General features: G+C 37.3%; 1 protein-coding gene across 3 annotated transcripts in view; it reads right to left on the bottom strand.

Annotated features, from left to right (window-relative positions):
* Positions 1–20,757, bottom strand: part of ARMC2 (armadillo repeat containing 2) — a 65,109-nt gene extending 44,352 nt beyond the window's left edge. For 2 of the 3 annotated variants that reach the window (XR_006170335.1, XM_042827330.1), the window contains exons 1-5: positions 20,661–20,757; positions 16,023–16,244; positions 14,840–14,912; positions 12,736–12,904; positions 11,330–11,537 (exon numbers count right to left, since the gene is read on the bottom strand). Coding sequence is in view for 2 of the 3 variants with exons in the window: in XM_042827330.1 (XP_042683264.1) it covers positions 11,330–11,537; positions 12,736–12,904; positions 14,840–14,912; positions 16,023–16,216 (644 nt within the window). In the remaining variant the exon portion in view is untranslated. Of the gene's footprint in view, positions 1–11,329; positions 11,538–12,735; positions 12,905–14,839; positions 14,913–16,022; positions 16,245–20,304; positions 20,327–20,660 lie in introns of those variants that run through there. The other variant, XM_042827339.1, reaches the window with a different exon arrangement.
* Between the last annotated feature and the right edge of the window lie 816 nt (positions 20,758–21,573).

Genomic DNA, 21,573 nt, shown 5'->3' with positions numbered 1-21,573 from the left:
AAAATAAAATAAAATAAAATAAAATAAAATAAAATAAAATAAAATAAAAAAATTATTAAACTTTATCCCATCCGTGTCTCTTCCCCTAAAACATTAATCCATAGGAAGAATCCAAGAAAATTTAACAGAAACAATCCTACAAGTTTTGTAGGATATAAAACGAGCCGAATAGAAGAGACACTGAAGGAAAGGATGTGATAACCTGAACAATTACCAGATACAGAGTACACATATGGGCAATGCCAGGAAAGACTACATCAATCAAAGTTTGAACTTTGGAGGGTGAAAAAAAAATGAGAAAAAAAGTTTGGTTGGAACCTCTGCTTCCTTACACAATAGTATCAATAGGTTTACAGACATAGCATGCATAAAAAGGAGATTGCTGCACTGCTGGTATTCACAGAATCACCAAGATTGGAAAAGACCTCAAAGATCAAGTCCAACCATCCACCTACCACCTATATTTCCACACAAAACCACGTCCCTTAGAACTATGACTGAGTGTTTCTTGAACATCTCCAGGGACAGTGACTTCACCACCTCCCAGGGCAGCCTGTCTGTACTCTTGAGAAATGTCCTCATAAATTAATTAGCTTACCAGGAACTCTCATTATTTGCAGAAAGAGAATACCCTGAATATATACATAAATGCTATACATTAAAACTAGTGGGCCTGTTTATCTTCAGGGAGTATGTACAATTCGTGAGTTTCGTGAGAGTACAAAATCTCTTTTATGTATCTTTACCATGCTGTCAACTCCATTTTAGTCAGAGACTTTTGCTTCTTTGTTATCTTTCTACTTTCATGTAAGATTGAAACTTAAGTAGCAAGATCTTGTTAAGAACTTTGCAGTTAAAATGTAATCAACCTACTCTAAGAAATAAGTTACCTAATATTGAAGGGAACTGGCTTGTCAAGACAGTGGTTGCCTTGGAAACAAAGTCAATTGGCAGAAATCTGATCAGCTGAGAAGGGACTCATCAAGGAAACCAACTGACAGACTCTGATGATTTACAGAAGAGAAATAACTTGACAACTGGTTCATCTCTATCCCTCTCATACAAGGGAGATGATAGCATTCCCTACAAGGGACATTGCTTTCTTGAATGTACTCAGACTATGATGACTTCCAAAAAGAACGTGAGTGAGAACTGCAGCAGTATTTTTCCTCTGTAGAACAATGTATATTGAATTGAAAGCAGCATTCATTCAGAAACCACCTTTATACATTTGCTTGCTCTAACTATGATGATTGTTTTCCATTTTTAATCAAGGAAATTAAGATGAATTATCAACTTACGTGATCTGGAAGATAACTAGATTCCACAGAGCACCCTTTAACTTTGCATTTATAAGCATCTTTTGTTGTGAATTCTATGTGACTGCATAAGAATAACTCTTAAGAGGCAGGAGGTGTGTGAAGATTTCAAAAGAACCGAGCTGCTTTCCACTGACAAAAACTGAAGAAATTAACAAGCAAGGAGTTTCTGGAGACTAACAAACAAAACAACATTTTCCCTCCCCCAGCTCCATACAAAACATTCAAAATATTAGTAAATCTCAAACATCAGCAACATTTAGTCCAGAAAAGGCAACTTAGAAGACAGCTTGGAAAGACAAACACTACACTGTCTGCTCAAGGTGCCATCTGCAGAATATACAGTAACACTAAAATTTACTTGCATTTTACACACACGTTATAAAAGTATGAAACATAACATTGTCTGGTTTGTCCAAAAGCTCATCTTCAACTACTTTTTATAGTATACAAAAAGACATCATAAAACTTCTAAGTATGGACACTCACAGATAGACCTCTTTAGAAGTTCTTTCCTGATAATAAGCCCTAGTCTATGTTGCTGCCACATTAAAGATCTCTTATCACCCACATACTTTCATTGGCCTCAGTGCTAACTTACAGTAACCAAAACCTTGTCTTCAAATATCTAGAAGAAAATCAAACTTTTCTTAAGCTCTGAAAGTAGAATAGGCAATGAAATAAGATGCAGACTGCTTATACATAAGTAAAAGCACTGAACAAACATACGTTGCATGCACTGGAAGTCAGACTTGATACAGCTATATCCAAAATTCATCCAAGAATCCAATACATCCAAGAATCCAATACATCCAAGAATTCTTGGTTCTCAGTAATAAGAACAGATTCAGAACAATGCTAAGCAGATCCTGGCAGCCTATTCAGGCAAGCCAGAGGTATCAAAAGGGTTACTAAGCACAAAGGGAATCCTGCCAGAGTAGATCACAGCTGTCTCCCCCAATAATGGGAAATCCTGAAACAATTATGCCATTTTAGAAAGACTGTTTGACATGTTACTGGCCTATTTGTTCAGGGAGAGATTACATGTACACTATAATTCAGGTTTATTTTTAATGCTAGCAGTATACTGGACAACATACCTTCTACTGACGAAGATCATTTAAGTACTTAAGCAAGTCTACATTTCCCTTTCAACTAAAGATTCCAAATTTCTGTATGGGCTATAAATGGAAAAACTGTAAGAATATGCTGTGAAAGTAATACAAAACCAGTAAGTTATTAATAAGAACATCCATGGGTAAGTAAACTAGTTTTCTTCTTTTGAGCACCTGTCATCCTGTATGTGATTTCATAAAAGGAGTCATATTGTGATGATTTTCACAGCATAAAAAATACAATCTGGAATAGCGTCTCAGTCTTTGAGTCTTCATTCAGCTGGACAACATTACACTGTGAAGCTTCAGAAAGATCACACTGCCTATTAAATATGAACAGAACAACAGAACTTCTTGACAGCCATGCAGAACTCATCTACAGGCATGCAGTTACTTGCACTGTGATTGAAAAGACTTAGCTAAAATCAGGAGGGTGGAGGGGAGAAGGAAGAGCTCTTACCATACAAATCAACAATAAATTTCCCTGGTCGAAAAGCATTTTTCCTAGTACAAATCAACAGCAGCCATAAAGTCTTTTTGATAATGTTTGTGTCGACTACATAGGAAGAAATAATGCTACATCTAATGTCTAACACTTGCTAAGTAGATCTAATTGTGGAAAATATGGCCTATGGAAACACCTCACAGACAAATAGCTTTGGTAAACTCAACTCTCTGAAAAATTAACTCTTTGATACTCCCCTATAGAAAAATACAAAGCCAGTAAAAAAAGTAGTCTTGTCCTTAAAGAAAACAAAAGGACCTGCTATAAGAACCTGAAACTTTTCTGCTCCCCTATCCAATGATAAAGGCATACATTCTTGCACAGACTAAGAATAAAGGCTCTCCTATGTTCACAGCAGACCGAAGTACTTTTGCACAATCAGAAATGAGAGACAGGGAGCTTGGTGCATACAAGTGCTTTGAAAAGAGATCTTGAATCAAGGGAAGGGTTCTGTGTCTCCAAACATAAAGATACACGAGGTCCTAAAAACAAACAGGATAGGTTATGTTAGCACCAAATATAAAACATATCTTGCCACATCTTACCTGTAATAATTTACTGAGTAAGAGGAACTGGAATTATTCAGGAGACACACACAGGTTTCCCTTACTAGACAATAGGAAACTCCCTCCAAAAACTCCTTTGTTGATGTGTATAACAAGCAGAATATCAGGATACTCAGGTTCTAAAAAAAATACTTCAATGTCACTGTAGACCTACCATAGATGAGCCACCAATTTTAAACACCTGATATTCCCCACCCCCACAAACTGTACAAACCTCCAAGAAAAACACTGCTGAAAAATGAATTCTTTATGTTATCCATGCACAGTACTTGCAGATATGAAACATAGCACTGGTATTTTTTATCAGTATTAGAAATAAACAATGCATATATCTGACAATTTCCTGCTTAGCCGCGGTACACTGACAGAAAAACTGAATGCTTCTATCAGATAAGGAGCTTAAGCCTTCAAAACACAAAAATGTTCCCCCTTTATCCTAGAGGAAGGGTAACTTTTTTAAGGCTTCTGGATGTCAGAAAAAATTAAAGGGCTACAGCTGTACAAAACACTAAATCAACAGTAGCAAATTTGACTCAGAAGAGATGCTACAAATTTTACTGAGTAAACATTAAGAAAACAAGCAACTCAGAAGCATTTGTGTGTGCTATATGTTTATTTCACACAAGGCTCAGTCACACTGGCTATGAACAATACAGCCATCTGTCCTAGAATATTCATTAAATCAAAAAGTTATCTCAAGTCAGAAATGGGTTAGACACTGAACAGTCTAACACTGCTCTTAGAGCTGTTGATGTTTATAGGGAAACTAAGTACTAAGTCCTGCATGTTTTCCCCAAGATTCAATAAAGATGCACCACTTAAAGTTATACTGAACATCTAACTTCCACTGGGGTAATTATAGTTTGCAAGCCAACTATTCAAGATCGTTATCCTTGCTTCTTTTAGATATACAATTAGAAAAGCTATCCATTATAAAAACAACAACAACAAAAAAACATCAAAAAATACCAACCAGATACTTCTAATGTGAGTGCTTCATGAAGACAATGGTAACGTAGGGGTTAAGATGCAGCTTTCCCATTGCAACAGAAATTGTGGCTGCTAAAATTTCACATTTTGAGTTTGAAGCAAAACCACTCAAATCACTCGGATAGAAAAGCAGTAGTCAGGAGGACTAGACCAGAAAATTACACAAGGGGACCAATGTAGGCACTCAGTGTTCCAGCAATAGAGCACCTATTAACATCCATAGTTCAACTCAAATTTCACACCAGTTGAAAAACAATCAGAATTTGACACCCTGGGGAAAAAATAAATAAATAAATTAAAAAACAACAACAACAACAACAAAACACACTAAAGGAAAACAAACAACAACAAAACAAGACAACACAGCACCACACACCAAGGCTCTCAATTTTGCTTGATCAAGACTCAAACACACACTCTACTTGAAGCCTTCTAATAAAAACAGGTGTACTCCACAGTGAGATCAATCATCTAAACATTGTGAATATTACAGATAAAAAATGGACCAGAAATTCAGCCTGTCTCTCCAGCCATCTAGCCTGCTGTAATTCTTGTCTTAACACAAAGATGGCCTTACAATGTTTTAAAAAAGCATCCAAGAAAAAAAATAATAAACCAACCTGAAAGGTAAGACCAGTTACATAGGTACTTAAGAAACTATTCAGATGATACATGTAAAAAAACCTGCATGTTATTATGCAAATGCTGTTCACTAAAAAATCTTATTGACATTTTGAAACTAAGCAACTAATAGGAATTGTTTTTATCTTTTGGCAGAATCAGAAAAAAAAATATTTTGCTTTATTATTCATTCTGATAGCAAAAATTCCCATGTGCCAACTAATATTTGCATTTCCTATTAATCTATTTATTATCACTTAATTACACTGTCCAGATATTTTATGTTGCCAAAAGTTTTCTGTATTGTCACTCACTGGTTGAAGAGGGAATATGGCTTTCAATTTGTTTTATTTTAAACGAGGTGATTTCCTCCTGTCCCATAACATAGTACATAAAAGACTTTATACAAAGTGCTACTTCACTGAGCTACTTATGAGAATGTATTTCTATTTAGCTCAACTACTAAAGTTTCTATGATGTCACCTCAGGAGACAAACACTGGAGATAGAAACACAATATGCCTCAAAGAAAAAAAGAATAACAGCCCAATTTTTAAAGACAACTTTTCTTTTAGTAAACATAAAGGAGACAATGTACTACTTGCAGACAGCTAAAATAAGCATAATTCAGAGTATTAAACCAATTAGATAAATCTCCAATTAGTCCTGTTTCTTGGTTACGATTTTCAAGTGCATATAAGTAATTGAAAAAGTGTACTTGATGATATAAATGTCCTGAAATTATTTTACCACCAGAAAAGACAAAAGAAGAAAAGGAATGAAAACTGTAAATGAGGTTCTGATACCATTGATAAAAGATAATAGTACAAAGGTAACATAATTTGCAAGAGTGTGTCGACAAATAGGCCAACTATATTCTGAGTCATCCTGAAGATGAACAAATAACAATTCTTCTATAAAAACAATCATGAGCACAGTCCATTACTTACGACAGCTCCAGCAATAAAAAGAATACAGCATTCTGTTTATACAGACTATTAAAGAACCTTGTGTACGTGTTAAATAGTATGGTTTACAAGAATAAGAGAAGATAATTAAAACACTTTCTCCTCAACTGTCTTATTCTTCACAGTCTTTGCATTTTATACCTAATACAAAAAATACCCTTAACAATACCTATTTGTGGAAGAGTATCTTTAGGCAAGCAGACAACTGATAAATGAATTACAATCTTAAAAAAAAAAAAAAAACAACACCTAAAATAAAAGCCTAAATATATTTCAGTCCGAAAAGCATGGCATCTTCATTTATCTTACTTGAATCTTGCATAAGCATTCTTATTCTAAAGAAAATGTCAATCTAAATTCATTACTATTAAAACCTTACCTAGACTATGAATTGCCCTTCCTTTTTGACTCCTTCCATGGCACACCCTTCCACTCTGGCAACTCAATTTCAATTAGTAATAAGGGCTCTCAAGACCTAGGTTTCCCAAATGTGGAGACTAATAACCTTACTCCGAACTTAAGGGCTAGAGTGGAAAGACTCCTTCTGCACTAGGCAGTAAAAACAAGCCTCAGCTCCACTTGTTCATGAGTCAATATCACAGGTAACTGCTGCTTCATGCTCTTTTCTTCAGCAGTCTATACAATTTCTACTCTGAAAAAAAGAGCTTTTCATTTTCATTTTTTCTCAACATCTTCTAAAGCTATATAAAAACAGACACCTTCTTGAAGGAGGAAGCATTACACTTTCTTTGTCAAACACTTGAGAAATTCCTGTGAAAATTTTTGCACCACTTTATTATTTCCTTCTTAAATGATCTTAACAGCCAATGGAACTGAAGCACAACTAGAAAAAGATTGTGTAGGTGTAGAGTGGTTTCCTGTTTCCATGTCTTCATAAGAACACAAAAAGTTGAGGACAGTCATAATGAGAAAAGACAAATCCTAAAGGTAGTCTAGATAATCCGCAGCAATATCAGCTAAACTATACCACAATCTGATATTCATACAACGCCGTTAATTCAAAAAATTCAAACAGAGCAAAACATTTCTTTCCTGAAAGAAGTATCCATTCTATCTCCTCCTTAGAATTCCTCTTCCTTGAGGACAAAAGAAAAGAATATTTTAAAGCCAGTTCAAGTTATCAGATAGAAATTACTTCCAAAATTCATTTGCCTACAAGTTTGTTTGTTTGTTTTTCTACTAAAGCTTACAAGAATTCTAAAAAGCACAAAAAATGAGAAACTAATCATGTAGAAGAAGTTGTTGAACACTTTAGGACTGTGTCAAACACATACTCACTAAGGACAGTGATGCTGATAGAAAATAAAGCATACTACATCTTCCTTACAGTGCCATCTAATCCTTTTGTAGATGTTTATAGAAATTTTTAATTAATAGAAGCACAGGTCAGGCCACTTGGAAGTAAACTGTTTGCCACCAAGCTCTTCCTTGCTGAAGGCATCTGTGTTTCTAAGGAGCCCTGAAATGTCATCTAAGCTTTCAGAATATTGAGAAATTGGAGGAGGAGGAAAAAAATATTCGTCTTTTCTCAGGATGGAAACAGTTGGTCAGCAAATCTGCCATTCCCAGTGACACTTGCATTGAAATATTTGAATGCAGAAAGCATTTTATAAGTTTCATCTCTGCAGCAATCGCAATAGATGGCAAGACACAATGCCTGGATAAAGATATAAACAAAACTCAGCTTCCTTATGATTGTCAGAAGTTCCTCCTTACTTTCCAGAGGCAACACATCAAAACATTCAGATCTGCTTAAATTAATATACCTTCTCTATTATAACTAGATGTTTATTTAAAAAAGCATAACTGTAAACTAAATGGCAAATAACTGTTCCCTAAGAAGTCTTGAGGTTACTCATTTGTCATTGTTGTTTGTTTAAAGCCCCTTTATAAAGTGACTTCATCAGTGCTGCTGCTTCTTTCCACCAGCCCTTGGGACAAAAGAATTTGAGATGGAAAGTGAACAACCTTCTTGCTTGAACAAAGCAGTTCCTGCTTGTTCCCTTTGAAATAAATGTAATAGCACTAATAAAAGGGATCTGCCATACTATTTATGCATGCTTTACAGTTTCATTATTAACAGAAAAACAACTATTAGAAAAAAATATTTTGGTACATATATAGGAGAAGCAGGCAAAGCCTAATGAGGAGTCTCAGACACCTTTTCCTGTATTTCCTCATGCTTAATTCCTGCAAGGGTTTGTAAATCACTAGGATATAGAATTGTGGTTTACACAACTGCTTAAAAGGAAGGATGACATTAAAGTCATCCATATTAAATTTTCACATTTCTGTAAGCTCAGTCTGCTCCTGAATATAACGTGCAATATATCATTTAACTTCGTACAAGATGATTTAAGTATGTATGACACAGAAATAGCTGTAATTTAATCACAGCTATCATCTCGTAGATATAATGTTCTATTGAGAAAGAACACCAAAACTCTATTGCAATGATCCCTCTATGGTAATGGAACCTTGTCGATACAATTTGTATCCAGAAAAAACTCCAGGAAATATACTGAAGGACAGATTTGCAATAGCTTTCAACTGCTCTGTCAGATGAAGAATGATATCTCTGAACTGAGAAAAGGATATAGATCAAAGTCTGCCTGGCTCATGTAGTATCCTGTGAGTACTGAACTAATGTGTTTATTGGCATAAGTCTTAGTAATGACTTCAAATGTATGAGAGCAGCTAAGATTACCTAGAGCCAATCCATCATACAACAGTGTGAACTGCTTGGGCTGATATAGTTGGGAAAACAGCCTGAGGGATATCTGTACTTTACTAAAGGAAAAGCACATGATATTATATGCACACTGTAGTACTGCAGGTATTCTGGTATTCGAAACCATATGGGTTCCTAAATACTCTTAGTGACCTCCAGCACAGGGGTATAAGCTGCACAGGCAGATCTCTTAGACTGCATTGGCAAAAATTATCTTCTCAAGTACAGATAGCATGCACACCCAAAACACAGACCCTGTGTTCAACACAGAAAAGATAGAAGAATGTTATGATATTCTTCTGTTTTGAAGAAAACAGATTTGGAAAAATCTTAGAACAGGATTCGAAAACATTTTTCTGTATTTGATATCTATGTAGTTGAAGTAATGTTTTAGATTCAACTACCTTTAGTATTATTCTCCCTAGTTTGAACACAATACATGACAAGCTAGAAGCATTAGAAGTCCACTTGTTAAGGTTAGAATCATTAGCGTCCTAACTATAATTATGTGAGAAAATTACATAATAAGTCATAAGGAAATTAAGCAAGTGGAGCTTATGAAAAATGAGCACTGATAACCTATCCTTCAAATGCGCATAAGGATATTTGAAGAACTGAAAACAGCATTTTCCTCTTTCTATTTTTTTCTGTGTTCTCAAAATTCTCTTACACTGAGAATCTGAACTGAAAGTGGCCATAAGACTGGATGTTGCAATAAGCAAACTTGTCAGCAACAGGCCTTTTTTGCCAACTCACAAAAATACTTCAGAACAGAAGTCAATAATTCTCTTAAACTATTTTCAAAGTAAAAATCACAACGTTCTGTGCTTCAAGTTACTGGAAAGCAGTGATTATGACACACAATGCCCTACAAAATGGGTAACTGCGAAAAGCACAAATAGCAAAAAATCCAAACCAAAAACGTGTGGAGCTCTCAAGCTTATAAAGACAAGTGCATACCTTATGAACAGATAGAAGGAATGCACAATGAGCTCTAAGTTACCTATTTAAGCAGACATTCAAGATTTAAAATTAAGACTCAGAAGAAAGGTCATTCTCTCCAGTTTGTAAAAGTAGCAAATGACCTTTTCTTATTAGAGATGCTTGGACACCATTAAGTAACTATCTGTTTCAACTGCTGTACCAAATTACTTCATGCCACAGTTTTACTAAGTAAAAGTCAAATTACAGTAACTTATGTAGTGTGATAATTCATACAGTCTTTAGCTGGGAAGTCCTTCGGGTCACTGATCTTAATGAGAGAAAATGATTTCACACCAAAGCTTTCTTTGAGTTTTACATTTATTCACTCATGGTTTTTCCATCTCTGAGCTTTGATCCTTCTCCCTCCCCTTACAATCATGAAACTTCTTGTTTGCTCCTTCTTTTAGAATCTTTTTTTTTTTTTTTTAATTTTGCTTTCAATTTAATATAAAAGAAGAGCATTATGATAGCTCTGTTACACATCAGTTCCTAAAACACCTTCAGCAGACAACACATTCTAAAGTATTTGATATCATCATCAAGTAAGTTAATGAAAGGCTTTTTCTTTTAGAACTTAAAGAAAATTCTCCTTAATATAGAAGATGCATTAGAATATCCAGAAAAATAATTTCTTCATAAGCCTAATAATGAGCTAGAAAGAAGATATTTACTGGTAAACATATTTTAAACAGTGAACAATTGTTTATGGGATGTGTTATGGGACGTGTTACAAAGTTTAAGTGTTATTTATTCTTTACTTTAGAGATTGTTAGATCTGTCAATATTATTCACAGCTGTCTGCCCAGCTACTATTGCAGCAATCGATACATCTACTGATCACAAAGTGCAACGTTCCACCCTGTGCAAGAGCTCAGATCTGAATTAAAGAAAGAAAAAAAAAGACTTCTGAATTGCAGAATGGATATAATCTAGGTTCAATAAAATCAGACTAAATGCACATAAATCTCATTAATCTGTTACAGCTGCTTGATCACAGAAAAAAAAAAAAAGATTTTAAAAAAAATTCAAAGCTCACAAAATATAAAAATCTGCCTGCATTTCCAATGAGTCTAAGCTTATTTTTTATGTATGAACATATATCCTCAAAGCCAGAACTGAAATCTTACCTCTACTCATCAACACAGATGAGGCAAGAACATGTAGTATCTTAAAACAACAGGCTTGAACTAGGAAAAAAATAATTGAATTTAAACTCGAATATTTTAAATGCAATTACTAGAAGAGTTAGTTTTGAGATGATGATGATGAAAAAAAAAAAAGTTTTTGTACATAAAGCAACTCCCTATCTACAATTTTTGGACAAATCAGTCTTTTGACTATAAAAACTTAAGAATATTTTGTCTAGTGATGTGAACAAAGTTTTGTCTTAATGTTTTAGTGCTACCTTAAAATTTCATCAACTCTAAACATTTTGATACTCACACAATAGAGTGACTAGAAAGAAAGGTTGTGTGGAAATAGCACTTTACCATACTCAAACAATACTGACCTTTCACCTTTTAGCTGAAATAAAAGTTTTCCTGCTGTGCCTTTTAGAACATCTTCCCTTTCCGGTTTACCACTATGCTCATTACAAATTAATTGCCTGCTTTTGTCATTAAATGGTGTGTATGCCCTTTGCTCTGCTAAGCAGTTATCATTAGTTCCGTGAAGACTACTCATCATAGCTGGTTCTTCACAATCAAGCTTCTCTTCATCTGAAACAGACAAAGAAAATATATTTTGTAGGAGTGTTCTTACACAATAAATACACAGGAGGGAGCTCAAAATGAACTGCTTGTTTCTCATGCTATAGTATCAAAATTTTCTCGCATCACTTTGAAAAGTGAGAGCACTTGAGACTATTTTCAGCAAAGCATTCAAAGTATTTTTATTAACATCACTCCTTTAAGGTTTAACTTTATTTTTACTTTTTGTTTTCAATCTTTCAACTTTTTTTTATTTCCCCTTTACAGACAGGAGGATTGTACCTCATAAAAGAAGTGATTATTTTTCAGGATCTAAATACTATGAAGGCAAGTAAAAGGTAACTGGCAATCCTGTACCTCAGTATCTACCCGTTATGAAAAGAAACGGAAGAAATCAAATGCTACATAAACATTTACAGGACACCAGAATGACCAAAGGAGGCAATAAGAGATATAGCTACATTAGGTTCTCAACTTCTTCATCAATATATCAGGGCTAACGGACCTTGTAAAAGAGGTACACAGTAACACAGTAAAATTTAATACTTTTTGCATAAGACTTATTTTGCAGTAAGATTTTAAAAGTGATATTCAATTTATCATATAAAGCAACAATCCCAGGCAATGGAAGAATTATCATTTTTGTAAACGAGTCTTCATTAAAGACAGAGCTCTAGCACATTCCATAATGAGTTTGTGTGCAGGAAATCAAGATCGCAAAAGTAATTTTCTTGCAGACAGAAAATGACTTAAGCAACATGTTTAGTGACCTTTATTAAGTCTCCACTAATGAAACTTAACACTAAATATGATGTAGCTGGAGACCTGTCAAGTCTTATTACTCCTATTTACTCTTCCTTTTACGCTCAAGAATCCATCAAAGAATCTCCTTAGAAGACGCCATCTCGTTATCTCTTTAAATATTTCAGCATTTACTCATCATTCAACCCACTGAAGAAAACTTTCAGGAAAAAGCCTCAATTACTTAAAAACCTATAGGAAAAAAAGGGGCATCCGAGAGCCTTCCAACTTATTTTCAGAAATGAAATCCAGTACCATTTTTGGAAATCATTTTCAGGACTGGCTTTAAGCCATTCAGTATTTTTAAAAATTTACTCTGAAAGGAGTGGACGGTTCTTTAATATGATAATTAATACGATATCAAAACACATCACACAGTTGTATTTGTAGGAAGTAAGATTCTTACGGTGATCCAGTGGAGCCATTTTAGCAGGAAAGGCATCTCCCTGAGAAGTTCTTCTAAATAACTGTGCCTTAGCGTTGCTGATTTTCCTAATCTCTGCAGCATCCACAGCAGGCTTTGGAAGGGAAACAGAAGAATCTTCATCCTTAGATGAAATGACTAGTATTGGCTTCTGTCATAAAGATAAAAGAAATTTTTGATAAAAACACTATTTCTTTTTTTGTTTGTTTAAGCAAAACATAAAAAAAAAAATCATGAAAAGAGGTATATTCAGAATAGAATAGTAAGAGTTACACAGGTTTACTCAAGAAGAAAACTCATCTGAAATCTAAAGATAACATTGCACTGAAAAAGCTGGAGCACTTCTACTAATATCACCCCAGAAAGCCATTTAAAAGCAAACACTTGGGGATGCAAAAAAACCCCAGAAACTAACCAGCTAACCTAAGCTGTTCAGTAGAGTAACTAAAACTTGAAATTCTTTCCCTCAGAAATACTCATTTAACATTATCTGCAGTGTGCAATTCTAGAGACAAATCCCTTCTTTATGATTTCTTTTTGAGAGCTAAAGAAGCATTTCCAAAACACTTCAAACATGTTCCTATCCCATATACCACTTCCTATCACACTGTGACAAGTCATGTAGATCCAGAAACGTGCAAGTTCGCATTTTATTCAGGTCAGTATCTTGCATCTTAGAGTATATGAACACCACTCTAAACATCTAAAATTTTCTTCATGCTTTACATAAATATATTACCATTCAATACCTGGGTTTTCTTTTTTTTTTTTTTTTTCCCTTCAATAAAGAATCCATTTGAAAGTTTCCAGTTTAACCCTCAGGAGCTTAACTGAAGAGAGCCCAAGAGGTGAGACCCCACAGCCACCGCAACTACAACAAGATCTGTATTTACAGCGTATGAAAAAGACAGCTTAACTACTGATAAGATCAATGCAAAAAGCCTTCCTTTTTTCCACCCACTCACACACAAACTAAACAAAAATTTAATACCAGTGTTTAAATCTGAATTTAAATACACTTCTTCTACAAGCAGGTATGGTATTTTTAATCTTATTGATGTAAACAATCTATTTATCAAAATTACTAAGATGACACTTCTTGGAAATTGTTGAGGATTTTTTTCCTACTTTCCCATGAAACATCACTTTTAGAATACCACCTAAGAAATGATACATACAGCAAGCATACTTCATTGTTTTAGCACGCTTTCTTCTTCTGGACATGGAACAAACAATTGTGACAATACTATATTTCTTTTGAATCTTACCAAGCAGGAGACTCCACTACCTCTCTGGGCAATCTCTGCCAGTGCTCTGTCACCTGCCCAGCACAGAAATGCTTTCTGATGTTCAGAGGAATCCTTCTGTGTTACAGTTTGTACCCACTGCCTCTTGTCCTGGCACCAGTGCTACTGAACATGGCTGAGAAAAGCCTGGCTCTGTCCACTTTGCACCCTACCCTTCAGGTATTTATACACATTGATGGAAGCCAGCTGAGCCTTCTCTACAGTGAACTGTTTCATCACTCTCAGCCTTTTCTTATAGGAGAGGTGCTTCAGTCCCTTCATTACATCTGTGGGTTTAACTGGACCAACTCTTCAGAGGCTCTGTACCACTGTTTTACTGAGGTGCCTAGAACTGGACCAAGCACTCCAGGTGCAGTCTTGCTAGCGCTGAACAGAGGGGAAGGACCACCTCCCTCAATCTGCCAGCAACATCCTTCTTAAAGCAGACCAGAATGCTACTCAGCAAGGGCACATTGTTGACTCATATTGATGCTTGTGACCTTCTGTATTTTAGTAATCTTAAATGAGAAAGCTGACTAAAGTTTCCATCTTCTAATTCTTGTTAATGTCACTTATAATTTTGATGCAATACAGTAATATTGGTATAGTTGACATTATTTCCAGCTTCATTTTTAAAAAAATGACAAAGATGACTTTCTAAGTCTCAGACTAATATTCTGACAGACTTTTTTTCTCTCCGATCTATTTCAACAATATCAAACTCCAGAATTACATTGCACTGCATAAATTCTTACATATTTTATGTCAGCATTGCATAGAGTTACATCCAGAGTACTCACATAATCCAATGGGCTGAGACGAACACCAGAAGCAGGTCTTGATTCAGCCAAATCAAAACTGGAAGTATGAAGACTAGGATAAAGAAATTAATCATAAATTAATAAAGCAGATGCATGCTTGCCACAGTACAGTTTATTTCATACATATCTGTAACAGTTCTCCAATATATGCCTAACTTCATGCAAAAACACAACTGTGGTTAGCACCCAAGCTATCTGACATAAGCTGCAGAATGCTGCAGGGCAGAAAACTCAGGTTTGTACAGGCATGAGCACTCTCCTTGCTGTAGCACATACAGAACAAGCATGGATGCCAGCCTGAGCTATCTTATTACCTGATCATCAATGAACAGCCAAGTCACTCTCAGGTTCTTATGTAAGGGTACACTATGTAACATGAAACATAAGACGTAGAGTGCCTGAACACGATATGGCCACTGACTGACTTGTATCACAACTCAGACATGGTTTAGCATCATTTCTGGCATGCCTCACACATAACATTACAAATAGAGCTGATATATCCTCCATACAGCTATTAAATAATTGTCATACAAGGAGAGTTAAAAAATGAGTGGGGAGACAGATTTAAAGAAAAAAAAGAGAGAGAAAGAAGGGGAGAAAATATTAAAGATCATATCCAAAGCCCAATGTACAAGAGTTTTTTCTTCTGTAAAAAAGACAAGAGACCTATTGCATTCTGTGAATCATGTTAGGTACTAAAGTCATACATAGATGTGAAAGAAATACTTCAGTACTAAAAATTCTGTTTAAAGGTAAGCATTTTTTAATTTCAAGAACTATAATTTTGCATTTAAGAGATCTGAGAAAGTGCTGAAACACAAAGAGTTTATGATGAAATAAACACGCTTTCTCAGTTTCTAGAGAAAAATATAAAGATTATTCAATTTTTAAAATATTGTCTTAAAAAGAAACGTGTGTTACAGACCATATTTTTTACACTATTCTCTGCATACAAAACTATTCTAACTGCTTCTGGTAGCTCTAATCCACAGGAACTTCTGGGACATGCAGATTAACATCAACAGTAAGCATCATTAGAAAAAGGCAAAGGATGCGATTAGAAATACAGATTAACACAGGAGAAAAATCACCAGAAACATAATTACAGATTCAAATCATGCTGCTAAAGGATGTTTGAAAAATCTTCAAGTCACAGTACCTAAAAACTGAAGGAGGTCTATTTTGAGGAGCCCGTGAAGATCCAGATCCAAAAAGTTTCCTTTGATCCTCTGCAGGTGTAAATGGCCTCTGAGTTCTTAGCGTTCGTAGAACACTTCTGGCTTCATTTATAATCTCAGAACTGGTCTTCTGCTTTGACACTGGAAGTCTGTAGAACGGCTCTGGCTTTTCCATGTTCTCATTCTTTGAAGCTCACCTTACTCTGTAAAGTAATGTACAGGAAGAAAACAAAACAACATGTGAAGGCAGAGAATGCAATGGAACTTTTAAGTTACAAAATATTAATATATTAATATTTCTTCTACCTTAAGGTATTACAAAAAAAAAAAAAAAAAAAAAAGTATCAGAGAATAAAAAGTGGTGAAAAATAAGGGAAAATAAGCAGTTATTGGCTCTGTGTTTTCCTCCTTTATTCTCAGTTTCGCAGGAAAATGCAGAAGCGGAGCAGAAAGCATCTGACATGGAGAACCTTTATTTTTCCAATGGGAACTAAAGATTGCCATGTTAGTACCATAGTGTTTTCTCAGCAAAACACTGAATTCCCCAAAACAACAGAAAATCTGTTTCTGAACACCTGAACATTTATAAAATATAGAAGTCCAAACAGGAATTCATTAATAAGCCTTTTACAGAAACTTTATTTCCAATGAACTTAGGAAAAAAAAAAACAATGCAAGTTACTGATTTTACCAAGGGAAGCTTTATAATAAGTCTGAGGTGTTATTATCAGAAATTGATTAGCAAAGACCCCACGCATATCTAAACAAAGACAACACTAACATAAATTATCAACCCAAACTTTCAACCAGTTTTTTGTTCTGCTGCATCTTCCATCAAATGCTGTGAGCAATGGAAGACCTGCTTCAACAGTCTCTCAAAACTCCCCAAAAAATCACTGGCTATCCTGGTGCAGGTTTCTGTAGATATCATTCCTGTAATTTTGCAGCAAACCTATCATGAACTTTAAGCTATCAAAAATTCACAGAATCACAGAATGGCCAGGGTTGGAAGGGACCTCAAAGATCATGAATCTCCAACCCCCCTGTCACATGCAGGGCCACCAACCTCCACATTTAATACTCGATCAAATTAATTCAAATTCATTTTGTGTTTCAAACTTACCTAAACACAAACTTGTTTCTGCACCATCTTTGACTCAGACCCTATCTTCTATCCTCGCGCTTTGTTAAAGAGCCAACAGTAGATCAGAAACTGCTTTCTTGTTTATTTCTGAACTATCATAAAATGGTTGCAGTAGAAAGGGTCCTTAAAACCTACCCAGTTCCAACTCCCTGCCATGGTCAGGGCTGCCACCCCCGAGCTCAGCTGCCTAGGTCCCATCCAATCCGGCCCTGAGCACCTCTAAGGATGGGGCACCCACAGCTTCTATGGGCAGCCTGTGCCTGTGGCTCACTGCCTCCTCAGTAAAAACAGTTCTTCCTAACATCTAACCTAAATCTCCCCTCTCTTAGTTTAAAACCACCCCCCCTGGTCCCACCACTATCGAGCCGCTTAAAACATCATTCCCTTCCAGCTTATAAGCTTCCCTCAAGTACTGGAAGGAACCATGGAGAAAAAGCCCTATTTCTCTAGTTTCTTAGTTCATTTCTTCCTATCCACAATTTTAAGTTTCCAGCTGCCTCTTCTGTTCTTTCTTTCAGGATGTGCACATGCTGGCAGTCTCTTTAATTAATACACAATACAACCCCCCCAGGTTAACTACACAAGGTCAAATTAAGAAGCACCAACATCTTTCACTTCAGCATGCAGAACAGCAAAATACAGGAACAGATCAGGAGCCTGAGCCTGTCAGTATTTTTAATCTTTCCTATTACAATTAATACATTAGTTTTCCTCACTGTAGCTGAATTTAGCTACGATTCATACTCTTCCCTCCATCATGATTCAAGAGCATTAAGTAAGGAATTCCTGTGGAATTGTGTTTGGAACAATTATACAGCTATTTCTCACTAACAGGGAAGGTAGACCACCATTCCCTATTCTCCCAGCTACTAACAAGTCAAGGTTTTGACCTACCAATTGCAGGCCTTATGTGTAAGGACATAAGGGCAACGAGAACCACGTTGAACAGACACAGTAGTAAACTGTATTCAGCGTGATTCTACACATCACATATGTGAAGAAATTCACATTTTTTCTTTTTCTGGTCCATGCATTTCCAGATGTCCTGCTGAATTTTTAAGATTAAATATCTTACATTCAATCTCTAAAGAGTGCTATGCTCTGTAGCTCTTGAAGTCTCAGAGCTTTGACATTGGAACACCATCAAATCATAATGGTTGGAAAAGATCTAAGATCATCCAGCTCAACTGTCAATCATCCCCATATGTCCACTAAAATGTGTATTATATTGCATTTACACCCATGTTCTCCATAGTTGTATTAAGAAGCCACCTGAGAGATATGATGCATTTCTGTGAGTCAGTACCATCTCTGATACAACTACCTTCAGCTGTTAATGCTATTACCAACTGCAAATCATCTATCCTAGAAGCACATTCATTTGTAAGATGCAATTAAGATTTCCAGTATAATTTTTATTTGTCTTCACTTCTTATCTATTTCATTTTAACTGGTAGTAGAACTTTTCAACCACAAGTTTAACTACTAAGTTCTACCATTTGGCCACTGTTTGGATCATGCTTCCAACTCATTAAGAGTTAAGTTTTAATAATTAACATTTCAAAGGGTACCTATGATTTATCTTGAATGCCTGACTGAGCTCACTCTGCTGCTCTGGTGCATCACATTTCCCTTCTGCTGCTGTAGGAGTGGCAGCTGGCAGGTCTCTGCTTTCAGGCACCCAGCAAGAAGGACAGCAGTGGGCTTGGGAGCTTTCATGGGGAGGTGAAGCCCTAAGCACAACTTAAGTTTAGCACCAATCCCATGACAGCTTAATTCTTCCTAATTTTGGCATATAGTACTATTATGCACATTCAGAATTGCAGTACTGATAGGATACAAGTGTATTATTAATTGGTATCCCATAATTATTAGCCAGAAAATGTAATAAAGCACAGGGAAACAAGTAAGCAATGTCATAAACCAGATGTATATATAAATGATAAGAAAGGTTATTATTTCTTGCAAGCAATTAAGAACCATGGAAATTCTTTATCTGAATTTGGCTGCTGTGCCAACATGGTGTGCCATCACAGACAATACAACCACTGTCTCTTTCTCAAAAGGCCAACAGAAAAATTATTATTCCCTATTTTATCATGCCTAAGGCTGAAACATTTAAGTACCAAGCAGCTGCTCTGCTGCAGCAGCGCTCCAGGATGAAGTTTCACCTGCTCTCTCCCATCCCAAACCGCAGAAGCTCTGAGCAAGTAGTCTAAGCTAGCTATATCATGCCAGTTTCCTTCCAAGTAGTGTGGGAAGCAATGAGTAGAGAGCAGTAACCCAGGATGAAGGAAGGATGACAGCATCAGCTGCCTAGATTGCCATCTAGTTTTACTCGTTTGTTTTGTTGTTGGTTTGTTGGTTTTGTTTTGTTTTTAATGTTGTTTTTTTATTTATTAGTAAGATTTTCTATATATATACTTTTCAAAAACTCTACTTATGCCTTTCTTTAAAATACAATACCTTAGGTAAAAATCAGAAATAATTCTAGTTATCTGTGCCTCTTTTTGAAAATCCAGCAACATTCCCATTTTGCTCGCTAGTCCAGCAGGTACACATAAAGGCAATGTTGCAGACTCAAGATCAACATAACTGGCATGTGCAGATCTTGTCCCTGCTGCTGTCACCATTTTCCAGGTAGCCCTTAACTTGCACAGGTGATGCTCCTCTCTGTCTCTCATCAGCCTCTGAAAAGCTGTACTTGGTCTCTTGCCTTTTCCTCTCACTTGCTTCCTCCAGAGGTCTTGTCTTTACTGTACAGAAAGATTTGAAAGCAGCAGATAACAGCACAGGATCAGAGGGCCCAGCTCAGAGTACGGTTCAGAGAACCCTAGATCAGAGATCAGACCCAGCTATCACTAGCAGTGAGATAGCTGCACCCTCACAGCATCACTCTGTGTCAATCAGCAAAGCCTGGCTGAGTGCATCAGGACAGCAGTCAGCACCGTGCTACGTGTAGCTCAAATCTCAGGAACGGGATCATTTAACCACTAAAATACACACAGAGCTCTCAGCGCTCACTACGCTCAGCACTGCGTCTCAGAGCAGTACAAGCTTCAGGCTTAAAAAAGCACCAAATCATCACAGCAAAGAAATAACCTTCAGCAGACACCAACCTGATCTGGAAGACCAAAAATGTTTCCAAAGCCTACTAAACAACCACGCTGGATGAAAACGAGGTATGGCGGCGAGCTTTGCCCCACCGGTTACAGGCAGCACACACTGCCTCACCGCACCAGCGAGGAGAAAGCCCGTGCTGTAGCCACCAGTGTCCTCACGGGTGGTGACTGAACCCGGAGCCCGCCTGCCAAACCAGCACTCTGGGGTAGTTACCGGGGGGCGGCTGCCGCCGGCAACAGGCGCTGCCCTGCCGACTCCCCTCCCGCTCGCCGGCTGTTCCCATGGCAACCACACACATCATGGCCGCCGAACCGCGGGCAGCGCGCCGGTGACGGACGGGCCCCTCACTCACCGCTGGCTGGGGACGGCGGCCCCGCTACAGCCGTAACGTCTCACTCGCTCCCTCAGAGCACCTGCGGGAGTGAAGGGGAGACGCCGCAAATGCCGAGACGTTGGGACGCTTGCGCGGGCGCATGCGCAGCACGCCGCGGTGAATTGAGGCGTGCGGGGCCATCGCTCCGGCGGCGGGGTGTTGGTTGTGGCAGACGCGCACGGGAGAAGGGCGGGGATAGGGGTCTTGCTTATGGAAGAGGCCCGTGGGAGGTAGGCGGGGGGTTTGTCCTGGCCTCCACTGAGGACCTAGTAACAAGTGGCAACGAAATCAACTTAGTGGTGACAGAAGTTACTCATTCAGGTAAAGTCGTTGGAGGTGTGCCTTTATATTGCATTCTAAGTTCAGATTTGTACTGATTGAAACGAGTGTTGTTAAAGCTTTTTGACACAGTAAGCTATAGGAGCTACAAGCATTGGTCATGCCAAGGTGACCAAATCATGGCATAGCTGCATCTGCGAAAACCCAGCTCATGCACCAGTTTCAGAATGGCTTGGTTTGGGTGGGGACTTAAAGCCCAACCAGCCCCAGCCTCTGCTGTGGGCAGGGCTGCCACCCCCCCAGCTCAGCTGCTCAGGGCCCCATCCAGCCTGGCCTTGAGTGCCTCTAGGGAAGGGGGACCACAGCTTCTCTAGGCATGTCACTCAACTGTTGAAGTTCCAGCTAGTTCCAGTTCCAGACTTCAACAGCTTCCAGTTAGCACTATTACGTCTCCTCACATCTTTTTCTCTGAGAAACTGAGAAATGACTGGTTTCCTATTCTTCCATATTGGGTCTGTGCTACACATATGCACATGCACATATGGCAGTGATACCCCGTTCTTCAGGATCCCACAGGCTGGATAGCTTTGCCATACACACATGCGCATGTGCG

The sequence above is a fragment of the Centrocercus urophasianus genome, unplaced genomic scaffold (assembly GCF_019232065.1).
Source record: "Centrocercus urophasianus isolate 14NV4802_14NV808 unplaced genomic scaffold, USGS_Curo_1.0 seq_10, whole genome shotgun sequence".
Taxonomy (NCBI): domain Eukaryota; kingdom Metazoa; phylum Chordata; class Aves; order Galliformes; family Phasianidae; genus Centrocercus; species Centrocercus urophasianus.
This window is presented reverse-complemented; position numbering and strand designations above follow the sequence as displayed.